This window comes from Rhinolophus sinicus, chromosome 3 (genome assembly GCF_057876585.1).
Source record: "Rhinolophus sinicus isolate RSI-liver-muscle chromosome 3, RSI-T2T, whole genome shotgun sequence".
NCBI lineage: Eukaryota > Metazoa > Chordata > Mammalia > Chiroptera > Rhinolophidae > Rhinolophus > Rhinolophus sinicus.
This window is the reverse complement of record NC_142503.1, coordinates 138,560,237-138,576,769: the sequence shown is the minus strand read 5'-3', so window position 1 is coordinate 138,576,769 and position 16,533 is coordinate 138,560,237. Positions and strand designations below refer to the sequence as shown.

Here is a 16,533-nt window from a genome sequence, read left to right as displayed (position 1 = left end):
GTCTCCTACGCGCCTGGGACAGGGCCGCCTGGTTGGAGCTGTGTGAGCTGACCCAGGCCCGAGGCCAGCTGCTCCGAGAGACTGCGATCACCCTCCGAGTTCACAGAGATCTGTCGGAAGTCCTCACCCAGGTCCAGGTGTGAGCCCAAGGGAGGAAGGGGCTTCTTTCTGGAAGTGGATCCACCCCAGGTGAGCACTCCACCCTCCATTCCTGATCCCCTTGGTCGTCTCCTCTGCTCAGGAGAAAGCCACAAGCCTCCCCAGTGAGTTGGCCCCGGACCTACGTGGGCTGGAGGCCCAACTGAGGAGACACGAGGGGCTGGAGCACGAACTTGTGTGCGCTGAGCGTGAGGTGAGCCCAGGTCTGGCTGCCACTCCCACACAGGCCTTTGCCCGCCCCCTCAGGCCTGCCTAGGTATTTCTCTAGATTTTCTACTCTCCCTCGGGGCCTCTCGTTGGGCCCATTGTACATGGCAGAGCATGGCCCAGTGAGGGATCTGTGGGATGGACAGGCCCTTCAGCTTCTCGGAGGACATCACCCTCCCGCCCTATGCCCTACCCTGCCCCAGCTGCAGGAACTGCTGGAGCCTGGAGACACCGTGCAGAAGCTGGCTCCCGGGCCTCGCGCCCATGCAGTGCAGCAGAGGCAGCAGGCTCTGGTGCAGGCCTGGGAGGCCCTCAAGCTACGCATGGCGCAGCGCAGGGCCCAGCTGGAGCAGGCATGCCTCCTGGCTCGCTTCCACACAGCGGTGAGGCCCCTTCCCCTTGGGCAGCACGTGTGTGTGTGTGTGTGTGTGTGTGTGTGTGTGTGTGTGTTTACACTGTACCATGCACGCATTGCACATGCACTTATGAGGCCCTACAGCTCCTGAGAGATAAAAAGTGTGGAACATGAAGTGGAAGAGATTTGAATGTCCGTCTGTCTGGTCAGAGAGCTGAGCACATGATGTGTAGTAGCACTGACTCCATAGGTTTGAGTCAACACAAGCCCAGGTGAGTAACAAGGCCATCAAGAGACAGGGGTCCCAGCCAGTAAAAATGGCCAAGAAAACCCCTAACTGGAGCTATGTCAGAGGGAAACCTGCCCTCATGGAGCCTGTCTAGCTGAGGAGATGAGCCTAATACCCAAGAGCATCAGGTTGGGACAGTGGCCCTGGCAGGGGACATCCCAGGCGTCCCCACATCCTGGTGCCTCGTAGACCAGAAAGCCCAAACTATGATGCTGCAAAAATGGTTTAAGTTCAGGGACCCAACTCTTCCTCTTTCAAGCCATGTGGGCTGGAGAAGGCTCTACCCCTAGTTTTTTAGTCCATTTGTGAGTGCCTAGAGTTTACAAAACTTACACACACGGTGCCATTTACCCTTCTTCATATGTGCAATGAGATGTTTGGACAAAGATCCAGGCCCCTCCAGCTCTCACACTGTGTTTCTCCACAAATCAACAGAAGATAGTTTGCATGAAATTGGATGTCCGGAAGACAAGGCAAGCAGAGAGATGTCAAGGTAGCAGGGAAGGCTTCATGAGGCCAAAAAGGCCTTGGCCCTTGAAGAATGGGGGAGCTCGGAAGAGACAGAAGGGAGGAGGAGGAGCTTCTAAAGCAGGAGGGGCAGCAAAATCAGGGGGTGGAGATGAGCCTGCAGGCAACGAGGAGGCTAGGATGGTACATGGGGAAGTTAGTGGACCTGGGAGGATTGGGTTGGATGACGATGGAGGAACCAGGTGACAAAGGCCCCCTGAAGCCTCACCTGAGTCTGTCACCCAGGACAGCTTGGGCTGCTTTCATGTGTGAGTAGATCCAGGCGGGCTGTAGTTGTGCCTCGGTGCCCGATTCTCTGCGGCCCAGCCCAGCTCTCACCCAGCTCTCTCCCTCCATCTCCCTGGAACCCAGGTGCAGGACTACATGTCCTGGGCGGCCCGCGTGTGGCAGGAGCTACAGGTAGAGGAGAGCTCCCAGGAGGCAAGCAGTGGCCCGATAAAGTTCAGTGCCCACCAACAGCTTCGGGCAGAGCTGGAGATCCAGGAGGAGCTACACCAGCGGGCCGCCCAGCTGGGCCAGCAGGCACTTCTGGCTGCAGGGACACCCGTCAAGGAGGTGGGCCCCTTGTGCTGGTGCCCACCCTGTAGCCCACCCGGCCCCACTGTGTGCTGGCCTCGCCTCAGACGCTTCACTCAGGGTCTGCTTCCCTCTCATCCATGCGGCTCCCCTCAGTGCAGGCTCCCACATGCCTGTCCCCAGGTCCAGGAAAGGCTGCAAGCCCTGCAGGACCAGCGGGAGCAGGTGTTCCAGGCCTGGCAGCGGAAGCAAGAGAGGCTACAGTCCATGTACCAGGAGCAGCTCTTCCTCAGACAGTGTGGCCGCCTAGAGGAGATCCTCACAGCCCAGGAGGCAGGTGCCCTCACCCCAGTAACACACTTCCCTGTGCGCCCTCTCCTCCCGGTTTCCCCTCTCCCTGCCTCACCTCCTTACTTCCCGGGGCTCTGGCTTTTTTCCTGACATGGAGCACAGACGTCTGCACACCACCTCAGCATGGCCATCTGCAAACAGGAGTAAGGAGACAGTCCCGATGGCCTCTGTTTCTTTTCCTTGGGCTGATCCAGGTCTCCCTGAAAACCAGTGCCCTGGGGAACTCAGTGGAAGAGGTAGAACAGTTGATCTGGAAACATGAGACCTTTCAGAAGGTGCTGACTGCCCAGGATAAGAAGGTAATGAGCTTGGGGAGTGCTGGGCATTGTCAGAGTTGGTGGGAAGAGGGGAGGGAGTCTGGGAACTTTGGAGAGTCTAAATGGGGGAAACGAGGTGCTTGGTGTGTACCCAGAGGCCATGTTGGGGTCACCTGGGGGCCAGGAGCACCTGGTGGAGGCTGACTGAGTTAGACGTGTGGCTCGGGAAGAGGCTTTGGCTGGGGTGGGCCACACTGCAGGGACAAGTCCGTGTGGCCCCGTATCATGCGGTCACTGGTTCTGGTTTGCTGGGAGGGTCAGCCAGCTCTAAGGCAGCCCTCAGCACTCAGGCCTGAGGGAAAGGCTTCCCTGCGGGCCGGCCCTGCTCCGGACTCACCGGCATGGGAGAAGAGCAGGCTGTGCCCCCGCCCCACAGGAGGCAGCTCTGCGGGAACAGGCAGCGACACTCCGGGGCCCCACAGTGCAGGACCTGCTCCACACAGTGCTGGCGCATCGGGCTCGAGTGAAGGAACTGGCGGAGACGCGGAGACAGACCCTGCACACTTCCCTGCTGAGGGCTGGCTTCACCCGGGCTGTGACCCAGGTGCCTTCTGTTTGGGCCACACTTTACAGTTAACAGATGACGTTCACCTTTGGGCTCATTCAGCTCTTACCACAACCCTGTAATGAGGACACTGAGGTTTGGAGAGTTAAATGGCTTTCCCAGAGGCCATGCTGAAGCCCAGACATTGGGTTAGAAGACCCTGCATGCAGAGACCCTACTGCTTCCCGAGCTCTCACAGGGCTGTGTGGCAAAGCAGGGCAGGGGAGGGAGAGGGCAGGCCAGGGCCCGGGAGCAGGGGAGCCTCACCTCTGATATGGGGTCCCACCCAAGGACCCCACCCCGCCCCTTCCTGTGGCTGGGGACCAGCTGGTCATGGGTCACAGATCCATTGGTTCTCATTTACCAGGCTCTGCCCAGCCCTGACCTCGGGGTCAGCAGTCAGCTACCTGGACGCCGCTGAGGGTGGGTGGGCGGGACATCTCTGTGGACTGAGGTCGTATCAGCATCATGGGATTCATGCCCCACCCCCACCAGGTGGAGGACTGGATCCAGGAACGGCTCCAGCAGTTGGAAGAGCCACTGCCTCCTGGGAAAGATAAGTTGAAGCACCTGCAGAAGCACCAGGCCTTCAAGGCTGAGGTCCAGGCCCATGAAGATGTTATTATCACTGTCACCAAGGTGATGACCAGGCCCTCAGCCCCATCTCTGCCCCAAAAGTGGATTCCAGGGTGGCCAAGGGGACAGGTCTTAGGCAGTGGGGGTGAGGGCTGTGATGGTGGAAAAGCAGGAGGAAGGGTGACGGGCAAGTTTCCCTGGTGTCCCCTCCCTCCCCAGGAGGGCGAGGCTGTCCTGGCACAGAGCCACCCCGGGGCGGAAGAGGTGTCCCAGAGACTGCGGGCGCTGCAGGAGCACTGGGAGAAGCTGAGGCAGGCAGTGGCCCTCCAGGGCCAGGACCTGGAGGACACACAGAACTTCCTGGACTTCCTGCAGAGAGTAGACCTTGCAGAGGCTTGGATCCAGGACATGGTGAGGCCCAGACAGACAGGGCAGAGCTGGGGGTGGGGCTCTGTTGCTGACAGATGGGGTGGAGGGAGCCCCAGCCCTGCAGCCTCCTAGTTCCCTGACAGAAGGGAGCCCCAGCAGAAGGTGCCCAAGGCAGCCATGCACCCTGACACTCCCCCAGCAGCTGGGTGCCCGGGGGCTGGGTGCACCAGGACTGGAGCTCAGAGTGCCGCCCTCCCAATCCTCCGCCTCCACAGGAGGTGATGGTGAACATTGGTGACCTGGGCCAGGACCTTGCGCACTGTCTGCAGCTCCGCAGACAGCTCCGGGCGTTCCGAGGAGTCTGGGCTGGGGTAAGGGGCCTCTGCTGAGGAGAGGTCAGCCAACGCATCCCTCACTGGGAATTACAGCTCAGAGTGGTGACCCAGCCTGGGCTCTGGGGCCAGGTGGGACTTCAAGTGTCAGCTCCATGCTTGCTACCTGCACGTGCTTAGGCAGGCTCCCTCATCTCGCAAGCCTTAGTTTCTTCATCTTTAAAATGGGGATAATAGCTACCTCGTAAATAAGAGAGCATGCGTGTGTGTGGTGTTTACATAAATCTGTGCATGTGATAAAACTAAATAGCATTGAACCTCACCCCACAAGTGCGCACAGATGAGCGTGTGTAGAAACAGATGAACTCTGAATGAAATTTGTCATCTTGTTAATAGTTAGACCAATGTCAATTTCCTTGTTTTCGTATTGTACTGTAGGTATGTAAGGTGTTACCATCTGGGGAAGCTGGGGATGGGTACATGGGACTTCTCTATACTACTTTTGCGATTTCTCATGCAGCTATAATTATTTCAAATTTTTTAAAAAAAGAATGCATGTGTGCCTGAATGTAGTGAATAATTAATAACCTTCCTTTAGCATCCTTTCAGCATCTCTTTCTCACCTCCCCTCACACACACCCCCAAACATCTATTTCTCTTTTGTGGTATAGAGGAAAGGAATTGGACAGATGTATTCACAATTAGGTGTTAGAGACCAATTGTGCTAACCTCATCCCTGTGACGTAAATATGAGTAAAATCATATATATGATTTTGTAAAGGGCTGCAGAGCTCCCAGCTAAGATATTCTTTGCTAATGGTGGAATTTCACAGCCGCTGTACCAGATGCAGTAGTAGAAAGAGCGCTAGACTCAGGAGCTGGGCTCGAGTCCTGGCTCTGCTACAAATTAGATTCTGAGCTCTGCTTCAGCTATAAAAGGAGAGAAACCCCCTTCCCTGCCCTCCTCACCTCAGACAATTCATAGGGATTGTGATTTCTTAGGGAAGTGCTTTGGAAATTTAAGTTCTTACAAATACAAGGTGATATTACTGCAATCCCACCCACCCGTCAGGGACCCCTCTCCAGGTACCTGTAAGCCCCACCCAGTGTGGAAGCAGTGGCAGCCTCAGCCCAGGGATTCCTGGGGTGGGGACGTTTAACCCCAGAAGGCCTGAGCTCACCATTTCATTCTACTTCTCACTTTGCTTTTCTTATCCCAAGAAGATGCATTTTAACTTTAAAATTTCCTGTTAATCGGTGTGTACCCACCCTCCCACTCCTGCCTGGTCCTGACCCAGGGAGCATGTTTTTTTCTAGCCTTAGAGACAACTCTGGGGTTGCAGGCTCCTAGTGTATCCTGCTCACTGCACTGGGATGGGATGGGATATGATGACCATGGCAGAGGAAGCAGCTGCCTCCACTCCCCAGACAAGCTGCTCCTCATGCTCTCTGGGGCCCAAGCAGAACCTCCAAGTGCTGACTGTAGTCCAAAGAAGGGGCGTGGAGCAGCTGGTGCCACTGCCCGCACCCTGTACCCCCACAGGACGTGGTGGATGACGCCAACATCAGGAGCATCAATGACTTGTCACTGCAGCTCAAGAACCGGGACCCTGAGCAAGTCAAGACCATCTGCCAGCGGCGACACCAGCTGAACAACAGGCCAGTCCCAGAGCCAGAAACGGGGGGGGGGGGGCGGGGGGAGAGGGAGCTGAAGGGTGACCTCAGACTCAGTCTCACACCCTCTCTGTCAGGTGGCACAGTTTCCATGGCAATCTGCTCCGCTACCAGCGGCAGCTTGAATGGGCCCTAGAGATACGCACGTTGTCCCTGGAGCTGGATGGCGTCACTGAGCAGATTGGGGAGAAGGTAAGCGCTGAAAGAGCAAACGCAGCGTGGGGGTGAGCGTTTCCCACCCAGTCTCCCACATGTCCTGCTCCTCACCCGTCTCAGGGTGGGTACTTGGAGGGGTGTCCTGCCAGGGGTCTGTCAGGGCCCTGCTAGGGGCTCTCGGGATCAACTATAGGCCATAGAAGCCCCATTGCAGACTTGGAGGCCAGCCCACCTGGACCCTTTCGCCCCCAGAAGCACCATGGGTCCAGAGGCCAGAGGCCTCCAACCCTAGTTTCCTCCATTGTCCTTGAGCAAGCCCAGAGCCCACAGGAGGTTTGTCCCAGGATTGTGTCAGCCGCTGCAGAGAAACGTGGGCTGAACGCTGGCACAGGCTCAAGTGAAGAAGTTATAGTCAGAAGCCCCAGGGGACCATTCTCACTCCTCTGGCTCCCACCTCAGCCAGGCTAGGCTGTCCGTGCTCAGTTCCCCGCAAAGGCATGAGAGTTGAATGAGACAGTGTATGTGGAAGCACCTCACAAATAGAGATCACTACCTCAGAGGAAACCCCCACCCCAAGGCCTTCTGGGAAATGTCCTCCTTCGCAGAAGGAAAGGGCCTCTGTCAGGGCTGGCTCTCTGCTCTGGCCCTGGGAAGAGACTCACACTGGGTCCTTGCTTTCCACACAGGAACACTGTGGCCAGTGACCCCTCTGCTGTGAGGGAGGAGCTAGAGAAAGGCCAAGTCGATATCTCCCCATTCCTCCCCAGGCTGCCCTGGTCCAGCCCCTCGACTATGGGAAAGATCTGGAGAGCGTGCAGAGGCTGCTGCAGAAACACAAGAAGTTGGAGCAGGAAATGGGCCTCATCCAGGCCCAGGTGGAGGTGTGTCGCTGGGTGTGGAGTGGGCCCAGGCCCAGGGTACCGCCTGTGGGGGACTCTGTGCAGGCAGGCAGAGGACACGGAGGCTTCAGGACCTTGAGAGCCAGCCAGGTCCATTCAGCTGTTACTCCCACAGGCTGGGGAACTGCAGCTGGGGGTGCTCCTGAGTAAAACCTGCCTCGTGGCCCCAGCCCCTGACCCTGCTTCCCCTTAGCCCCTAGAGCATAAGGTGGCCCACCTCTGCCATAGAAGTCCCTGGGCAGCCCACAGCCTGAGCTGCAAGCAGCAGAAGATGGTGGACAGCTGGTGGCAGCTCCGGAGCGGGGCCCAGAAGTGGTATCATCCCTCACTGCCCTCACTGACCCATCCTTCACTCTCCACACTTTTACTTGGCCCCATTTTTCCCCTAAGAGTCTTTCTTCATCCTTCAAATAACTGCACGTATTGTCTGTCACTCCATTAATCCCAGCCCCTGGGCCCTTCTTTGGCTGAGGGGATTCAGGGACAGAAGGCACTGGTGGGCAGAGGGGGAGAGGGCCTCGGTGGCCCTGGGACTAGCTGATGACCCCTGTGGGCAGGAAGGAGTTGCTAGATGCCTCACACCAAGCTCAGAAAGTGCAGGCGCTGCTGCAGGAATTGCTGGTCTGGGCCCAGAGGCTACGGGCTGAGATGGACGCCCCAGGTGCCCCCAGGAGCCCTGCAGAGGCCCAGCGCATGTTGGAGGAGCACCAGGAGCGCAAGGTGAGTGGCTGGGACCCCCGGGCCTTTCCTAGGATCTCGCCTTTTCTTTGCCCTCTCGCTTACTATGACTCCATCTTTCACGTGTGTCTTTCTCCATCACCTGACTCTGCCTTTCTCCTCTTCCATCTCAACCCCTCAGCTGTCTCTCCACCTCTCTTCCTTCCCAACGGGCCTCTCCAGTGCTGAGGGCCTCAGGCTCTGTGATCTAAGCTCAGTCCTGTTACAGGCCGAGCTGGACTCCCGAGCAGACAGCATCAGCCTGGCCCGGAGCACGGGGCAGCGACTGCTTGCAGCAGGACACCCGTCCACCCCCGACATCAGCCAGGCCCTGGCTGGTTTGGACCAGGAGCTGAACAGCCTGGAAGAGGCCTGGCAGGAACACCAGCTCCAGCTCCAGCAGGCCTTGGAGCTACAGGTAGGCAGCCTCCACCCTGCCCCAACCTAATGGGGCCTGCACTAAACCACCACCCCTGGTCAAAGCCAAAGCCAGAGAGGCTACTGTACCAGGGCCTCTTCTTTTTTTTTTTTTTTTTATTCTTTAAATTTTTATTTTACCAGGGCCTCTTCTTACCACCCACCACTCACCTCTCGCCACCCAGCTCGCCCACAAGTCTTGCCTGCTATGGACTCATCCTGTTGAGCCAGGTCCCAGGTCCCTGGTTTCCCCACTGGGCCACCAATTGGTTCACTCCACCTGCAGTGACTGGACCCTCTGCTCACTTCCTCTTGCCTTTTTCCTTCCCAACAGTTGTTTCTGAGCTCTGTGGAGCAGATGGAAAGTTGGCTCTGCAGCCAGGAAGCTTGCCCAGCCAGTGAGGGTCTGGGGGTAGGTACCCGGCAGGAATGAGAGAGGGTTTACAAGAGCAACACTAGGGATCAAACCAGCCAGTGCTGCCTGAGCACCCCCGGCCAGGGGCATCTCCCTGTCTCAACCATGTCAGTCACGGAGCAGTCACTCACCCGTCGACGTGAGCAGCTCTGGTGCACCTGGGGCTAGGCCCCACTGGGAATACCGTGGAAGCTTAGTGGGTGGGTGTATGACCCTTGACCCATTCTTGCCTTCTTCCCCCCACCCTTCTCACCTCTGCCCTCCTCACTTCCTTACACCCAGAGGTTTTCTTTTCCCACCACTGCCCCAAGCCCTGTGGCAGGTGAGCCTGGCTCATGAGAGACCTCAGAGAATAGTAGGAGTAGCCTGTCCTGTGCTGAGGTAGCATTGCTGGGAGTGCGGGCGGCGGGCAGTTCCTGTTACGTGAAAAGCTCTTCCTGCCCTGGAAATTCTCACACTTAAGCCTTACCCCCAACACCGTCCCTGGCTGAGACTCACAGCCCTAAAGCCAGACACAGCCTTGAAGGGTTAGAGGGGTGTGTTTGCGCAGAGCACTCACCATGAGGGTGAGTGTTTGCTAAGATGGCTCTAGGTGGGAAAGCAGATAGCTTGGGATGGGGAGGGGGCAGCCCCATGGACAATATCAGCTTCCCTGCTCCCACCAGGACCCGTTGGCCAACATGCAGACCCTCCTGTGGAAGCACAAGGAGCTGGAGCGGGGCCTGGAGGCACAGGCGGAAAAGCTGAGCGCACTGGAGGCCACAGCCCACCGCCTGCAGCGGGGGGGACACCCCCAGGCCCAGAGTGCCCTGGGCCGGTGCCAGGCCGTGCTCCTGAGGTACCTCTGGCTCTGGGCTGAGGGGAGCGGTGGGTGGGCTGGTGCGGGCATGAGGCATCTGGCTCTTCCCTTCCTGCCCTTCTGCCTCTTGACCCAGGCTCACTAGCTTTTTCCACGGGCTGCCATCAGATGCCAGGGCCCCGGCCCTGCAATATGTCAGACCTGCAGTGAGTTGCTCCATTATGGACACCAGGCAGCACATGGTTATCCAGCTGAGATACGAGGAGTTTTACAAAGAAAGGTGTGCTGGGAAACTAAGAGGGAAAAGCCTAATGCAATGGTGATACCAGAGCGCAGCGGTTAGTATCGGGCCTCCAGAGCCGGACAGTCCTGAGTTCTTTGCTGCCCATTCATGGGGGCACTAGGGGCAGATTCCTCATGGAGTCTTGCGTCTACAATGAGGGGATAACAATACCTGCCTCTTAGTCTTGTGTGAGGACTAAACAGGTAGCCTTAAGGTGTTATAACGGTGCCTGGCACACAGGCAGGTTGACAGATTTTTTTTATGCTCATTTAACTGAAGCCGGCACAGCTTACAAGATATCAGGTTCCGCCTTTTTTCCTCATAAAATCCTATCTGGTTCAGTTGCCTCATTCAGCTTCTCAGACTTTTAGATGAGGGCAGATTTGACCAAACACTGGATCCCAGACTGGAGGGGGTCTCCGTCCTTCTGAGAGAGCCCCCCAGGATCCCTGTGGCTCCTCGTGCTGCTGCCCTGGCAGGGGCAGAGTGAGCCCTCCTTGCCTCCTCCTTGCAGGTGGACCCCTACATGGGAACCCCAGGGGTCTTTGATTGACAGATGGCAAATGTCGGTTTGTGGGTCTCCCCCCCAGTCACCTTAGGTGTTTCCCGGCAGGCCTGGATGACCCCCAGGACAATGGCACCGTGACCCCCTCCCCCTCCTGGGCTTCTGACATCCTCTGGGAGGTGTTTCTGTTCAATCAAGCCTCTCTGTATCTCCCCTGCCCCCATGCTCTTTGGCAGCCCCAGGAGGGGGAGACAAAGGTTAACGCACACCAGGGTGGGTACTCTGCTGACCAGTCGTGTTCACGGACCCTGGGGTGGGTAAGGTAGGGGGTTGTATTAGAACTTATTTTCCTATTTATTTTATAGATCTCGTTTCTAACTTTTCTTTTTATGCATATGGCAACTTAGTCTATTGGTACAGAGGTACACACATATATAAATCAGTACATAGACACAGGCATACACATTTACAAATACATATATATTTGAGTGGTGCCTGCTCAAAAAATTCTTACTAATAGCAGTGCATGATGAAAAAAGTGGTTACGACACTGTACTAGTTTGCACCAGCTGCAATAAAAGAATACCACAGACTTGGTGGTTTAAACAACAGACAGTTCTCACAGTTCTGGAGGCTGTAAATCTTCCATCAAAGTGTTCGTGGGGTTAGTTTCCCCTGAGGCCCCTGTCGCTGGCTTAAAGATGGCTATCGTGTCCCTCTGTCCTCACTGTGTCTCTGTCCTAATCTCTTCTTATAAGGACACCAGTCATATCATAACAGGGCCCACCCTAATGACTTCGTTTTAACCTAATTATCTCTTTAAAGACCCTGTTTCCAAATACAGTCACATTCTGAGGTGCTGGGGATTAGAACTTCAACATAAGAATCTGGGGTGAGGTGGGGGCGGGGAACAACACAATCCAGCCCATAACAGATACTAATAAAGAGGGGAAGTAGAATGTGTCTCTATTTCAAAGGAAACCTCTGAATCAGGGTATACTGATACCCCAGAAATGCTTCCTAGGCTGGAAGGGCACCCACGCATACAGGTGCATCCCTGTAGCAGCTCCAGGTCCTGGTAGGTGGACCTGTGGGCCCATGAGACCCTCCTTCTGGCAGGAAAGAGGCACTCCTGGAGCGAGCCTGGACCCGTCGTCTCCAGCTGGAGGAGCTCCAGCAGCTGCAGACTTTCCTGCAGGATTCTCATGAGGTTCCCCCTGGTTGGAGTGGGGAGTGGTTGTGGTGGGTAGACGGAGTTGCCCCAGAAAGGGGCCATCCTTCCTTGGGGCAGTCCAGAGATTAGGGGGGAAGGGGGAGCCCTAGGCAGCAGAGCCCGGTTCTCCCTATATGCCCAGGTGGCCATGTGGCTCAGGGAGAAGAACCTGGTGGCCCTGGATGAGGGCTGGCGGGACCCAGCCATGCTGCAGGCACAGCTGCGGAAGCAGCAGAATCTCCAGGCTGAGCTGGACGCAAGTGTGCACCAACAACAAAGGCTGCAGATGGTGAGGGCCTGGGGGTATGGCTGGGGAACCACAGGAACGTCTGGCAGGCCAGGGCATGGGCAACCCCACAGAAGGCTGGCAGCAGCTCTGAAACATAGTAATGGACAGCCCACGTTCACCGAGCGCTTTCTGGGTGAGGCACCACGCTAAGCACCAGAGAGTAGTGAGAAACGGGAGCTTCCCTGGGTCCCCTCTCCCATAATGGCCCCTTTGCAACAACTTTAAAGATAGTGCTTTGACGTGGTGGTTTTTAAAACTATCTTGAAAAGATATTAAGGGATACCATCGGGGTATAGACAACAGTCCTGTGGGTAAAGAAGTCAAAAGGGTAGCACCTTTTAAATTTACCCTCTCTCACCTACAAAGCGCAGGCCCTGACCCCAGGCTGGCTCCCTTTGACATAAAGTGCCCTGCCAAGTATTTTAAATGTTTTTCTTATTTAAACAAAATAACCATTATTATTTCAATTAAATAGATAAGGCTAATGAGTTCAGAGAGGTTAAGGAATTTGCCCAAGATCACACAGCCAGAACACAGAGACTACAGCTATGGATGGGGCTGGTGGTTGGAGCCCATACAAGTGCTTTGGCACCAGCCGTCCATGTTGTGGCTGTAGGAGGGGCAGAGGCTACTGCAGGGAGGCCACCCAGCCTCAGAGACCATCCAGGAGTGGTTGCAGGAACTGGGACAACTCTGGGACGAGCTCCAGGCCAACTGCCAGAGGAAGGCAGCCAGGCTACAGGAGGCCTACGAGGTAAGGCTGTGCGGGCTACGGAGCAGGCTGGATGACGCTCCAGGCCTCTCCCCCTCATGCCCACCTTTGTTCTGCTCCAGGCCCTGCGTCTGCGGAGGAATGTGGAGGAACTGGAGAGCCAGCTGGAGGCTATGGATGTCGAGCTGAGAACTCCCACTGGGGACCAGGACCAGCTTGGGCTGGAGGAGCTGCTAGGGGCTCAGGGAGAGCTGGAGGCAGCAATGGACAGGCAGGCCAGGCAGGCACAGGCCCTGCTGGGCCAGGCCCAGGTCCTTACCCGGGAAGGCTACTGCCTCACCCAAGACATGGAAGAGCAGGCCCAACGACTGCTTCGAAGGTAGATCTGCCCATACGTACCCTCCTTGCCCTCCTCCTTCCTGCCTCCCAGCTCATCTCCTCAGGGCCTCCCCCTGCCCTCAGTGAGGGGCACACAGTGAACAATGTGTCACCCTCTGGTCCTAGTACTGATGACCACAGCCCCTACCTGCCCTGGTCCCACCCTCCACTGCTGCAGGTTGGAGAGCCAGCGGGAGCGCCTGCAGGAGCGCAGGGCAGCCCTGGAAGCCCGCAGCTGCCTCTTGCAGTTCTTCAGGGCCACTGATGAGGAGATGGCTTGGGTGCAGGAGAAACTGCCCCTGGCGGCCGCGCAGGAGTGCGGCCAGAGCCTGAGCGAGGTGCGGCGCCTGCAGGAGAAGCACCAGGTGGGGGCCCACCTGGGGAGGAGGAGCCTCTATCACCCAAGGAAATGACGCTGAGGCCTCCTGGGAGCTCAGCCTCCTGGGAGCTCAGCCTCCGGCGGGCTTTGGGGACACCCAGGAGTCTTTGTTGGTCACAAGGACAGGGAACTTTCTGGGGGCACGTCTGTGGGATCCCACGAGGCTTGAGGCACAACTCTGGGGTCCCCCACAGTAGCATCCTCAGTCCTATCTTCCCCCCACTCCACAGAACCTGGAGAGTGAGCTGAGCAGCCACGAGGCTCTGACCCGGGCGGTGGTGAGCACAGGGCACAGGCTGGTGCAGGCTGGGCACGTTGCTGCCTGTGACGTGGCTGCCCGGGTGCAGCCGCTGGAGAGCGCCATGGGCTGCCTGCGGGCAGAGGCTGTGCAGAGGCGGCGGCGGCTGCAGCAGGCTCAGGAGGCCCAGCAGTTCCTGCTGGAGGTCAGGGGGCTGTGGAGCTCAGGGGGCTGGGGTGGGCACGAGGACACCAGACTGTACCCAGGCCCAGAGGGTGACCCCCACGCGGGGCTCCCGGCTCTGTGCGTCCTCTGTCACCTCCACCGGGTGGCCTCTTGCCCTCAAGGTCTTCTGCCTGTTTCCCAGAAAACAGACCCCTGGATTTGGTTTGGTTTTGCCATTTCTTCGAAACCAGTGGTTCTCAATGAATGCTTTATGTCAGAATCACCTGAAACCTTTAAGAAATGCTGGTATTTAGGCTCCATTCTAGGCCAAATCAGAATCTTCCAGGGCAAGAGTCAGGCATAGGGCATTTTTAAAGCTCTCAGGTGATTCCCAAGTGTAGCCAGGTTGAGAACCACTGCTCTCAGTCCTGAGGCATGAACCCTAAGCGGGGCGCACTGGGAGGCATCACCCCGAGAAATCTGCCCTCTGTGTCACCCCAGCTCCTGGAGGCAGAATCCTGGCTGGCCGAACGTGGCTGTGTCCTGGACACTGAGGACATGGGCCCGAGTGCTGAGGCCACGCAGGCCTTTCTGCGGCGTCTGGAGGCCACCAGGAGAGACCTGGAGGGGTTCAGCACACGCATCGAGGGCCTCCAGCAGACGGCAGCCCTCCTCGAGAGGGAGCAGAACCCAGAAAGGTGGGTTGGAGCCAGGCCCACCTAGGGAGCAGGGAGGGGCACTCACTACAGAGGTACATGAGGCTGGTCCCTCCTGGAGAGGGAGGTCTCCAGTCTGGTTGTCCTTCCTGCCACAGCCCCAAGGTGCTGGCCCGGGCCCGGGCAGTGAGGGAGGAGCATTCAGGGCTGCTGCAGAGAGCAGAGGCCAGAGGGCAAGGCCTGCGGAAGCAGCTGCAGCTCCACCAACTGGAGCAGGAGGCCCGGCTCCTCCATGCCTGGCTGACCAGCAAGGTGGCCACTGCCGAGTCTCAGGACTACGGACAGGACCTGGAGGCTATCAAGGTGAGTCCCTCCTGAACGAACCTAGGGGAGACTGGCCTGAGGTTGAGCAAGGACAAAGTGTGCGTCTGGGGAGGCAAGGGGGTAAGCAGAAAGGGAGTGAGGATCTCTGGGTTCTGGGAGGACCCTGCAATTCTAAAGCCCAGACTGAGGAATGTCGGGACTGTCAGATATTGCCAAGCCCTTCGTGAGCTTTGAGAGTGACTGGATCCCACTTCCAGAGTGATCCTCCCAGCCCTACACCCTTGCAGGTGCTGGAAGAAAAGTTTGATGCTTTCAGAGAGGAAGTCCAGAGCCTGGGGCAGGCCAAGGTGCAGGCTCTGAGGGAGCTGGCAGGCACCCTGGAACGGGCTGCACCCCAGTGCTATCCTCAGATTCAAGCCCAGAGGAGTCGCATAGAGGCCACTTGGGAGAGGCTGGACAGGGCAATCAAAGTTCGCACTCAGGTAGGTGCCACACGGGAAGATTGGCCAAGGGATGAGGGCATCGGTGACTTTGTGTGGGCCAGAGACAAGCAGACCCTGTAGCAGAGAGAGAGAGAGAGAGAGAGAGAGAGAGAGAAGGGAGGTAGCTGCCTCTAACTCCCAGCGTCAAGCAGAGGGAGTCTCAGCCTTCCACCGCCCGCCCTCTCCACCTCTCTGATTCCTCCCTAGTGCAGTTCACACCTACACCTCCGAGGAGAAACAGACAGCATGTCTGGCCAGCTTCTGACCCCTACCAAGCCCCCGTCAACACAGTCTTCAGTTTTATTAAGACACATGCCTTGTTGATCTCTTCTCCTTAACCGCACTCCCTGAACTGGGCACAATCGCGTTGGCAGCGCCAGGCTCCTTCACTCGGCTCATTTACTCTTCTCACCCAGGTGCTCTCAGGGGATGTGTATGTAGCTTCGGTGTTTCCTTAGCTCTCAGCCATAGCTGGTGGTTTCTCTAAAAGCAGCCCAGCTCCTCAAGCCCGACAGATCCCACAGCTGGGAAATGCCACCTCCGAGGGTCCAGGCTGGAGCAGCCTTCCTGAGCTGACCCTCTCCTCTTGGCCAGACCTCCCCCTGAAAACCAGCCTCCTCCTTCACAGGGGCCTGTCCTCATTCGGTTCAGAGCCTCCATGTCTGTCTTTCTCATGCCCTGAAGACCCTCTCCTCACAGAATGCCCCTGAGGCCCGACCATCTCAGTAACACCTCACGTTTATTGAGCAGCTGCCACATCTAGGACATTTTCTGTGCCTGGTGGTCATGAACAAGTCACCAAGCCCCATAGTCCTTCTTGTTTATAAGGAGGTGGTCCCGGGGGCCATGTCCCCGGGGAGAAAGGACCCTGCAAACGAGCTCAGCCCAGAGCAGGCCCTCCTTCCTCTCCCAGAACCTGGCCGCAGCCTGTGAGGTCCGTGGCTTTGAGCAGATGGTTGCTGAGCTCCGGGGTTGGATACAGGAGAAGGCCACCCTGATGGAGAGAGATACCTGTGACCATAGCCTGTCATCTGTGCAGACCCTGCAGCAACAGCACAGGTGCCTGGAGGTGAGGGCCTGCGCCCTGTGGGCTTCCTGTCTAAACCCCTCCCTGAAGGCAGTGGTAAGGGGACCCCAGAGGTGAGAGGCAGGGACCCTTCCAGCCCAGTGACTGCTTGTCCAGGTTGTGGAACAGAGCGGAGGGGGGCCTGGGAGAGTCTGGGAAGCAGAGCAGGACTCCTCAGAGAGGCCGGGGCTCCCCAGACGAGCAGCATGCAGCAGGCTGCCAG

General features: G+C 57.5%; 1 protein-coding gene across 1 annotated transcript in view; it reads left to right on the top strand.

Moving 5' to 3' along the window:
* Positions 1-16,533, top strand: part of SPTBN5 (spectrin beta, non-erythrocytic 5) — a 47,149-nt gene that overhangs the window by 24,882 nt on the left and 5,734 nt on the right. Inside the window, exons 29-56 of the mRNA XM_088796946.1 lie at positions 23-137; positions 242-352; positions 570-749; positions 1,890-2,093; positions 2,238-2,387; positions 2,600-2,704; positions 3,099-3,266; positions 3,762-3,905; positions 4,062-4,253; positions 4,487-4,582; positions 6,087-6,202; positions 6,295-6,409; positions 7,141-7,254; positions 7,466-7,587; positions 7,830-7,992; positions 8,219-8,407; positions 8,741-8,818; positions 9,487-9,659; positions 11,528-11,618; positions 11,764-11,910; positions 12,527-12,664; positions 12,745-13,001; positions 13,179-13,365; positions 13,610-13,822; positions 14,284-14,480; positions 14,597-14,801; positions 15,050-15,244; positions 16,158-16,313. Coding sequence (XP_088653072.1) covers positions 23-137; positions 242-352; positions 570-749; positions 1,890-2,093; positions 2,238-2,387; positions 2,600-2,704; positions 3,099-3,266; positions 3,762-3,905; positions 4,062-4,253; positions 4,487-4,582; positions 6,087-6,202; positions 6,295-6,409; positions 7,141-7,254; positions 7,466-7,587; positions 7,830-7,992; positions 8,219-8,407; positions 8,741-8,818; positions 9,487-9,659; positions 11,528-11,618; positions 11,764-11,910; positions 12,527-12,664; positions 12,745-13,001; positions 13,179-13,365; positions 13,610-13,822; positions 14,284-14,480; positions 14,597-14,801; positions 15,050-15,244; positions 16,158-16,313 — 4,321 coding nt within the window. The remainder of the gene's footprint in view (positions 1-22; positions 138-241; positions 353-569; positions 750-1,889; positions 2,094-2,237; positions 2,388-2,599; positions 2,705-3,098; positions 3,267-3,761; positions 3,906-4,061; positions 4,254-4,486; positions 4,583-6,086; positions 6,203-6,294; positions 6,410-7,140; positions 7,255-7,465; positions 7,588-7,829; positions 7,993-8,218; positions 8,408-8,740; positions 8,819-9,486; positions 9,660-11,527; positions 11,619-11,763; positions 11,911-12,526; positions 12,665-12,744; positions 13,002-13,178; positions 13,366-13,609; positions 13,823-14,283; positions 14,481-14,596; positions 14,802-15,049; positions 15,245-16,157; positions 16,314-16,533) is intronic.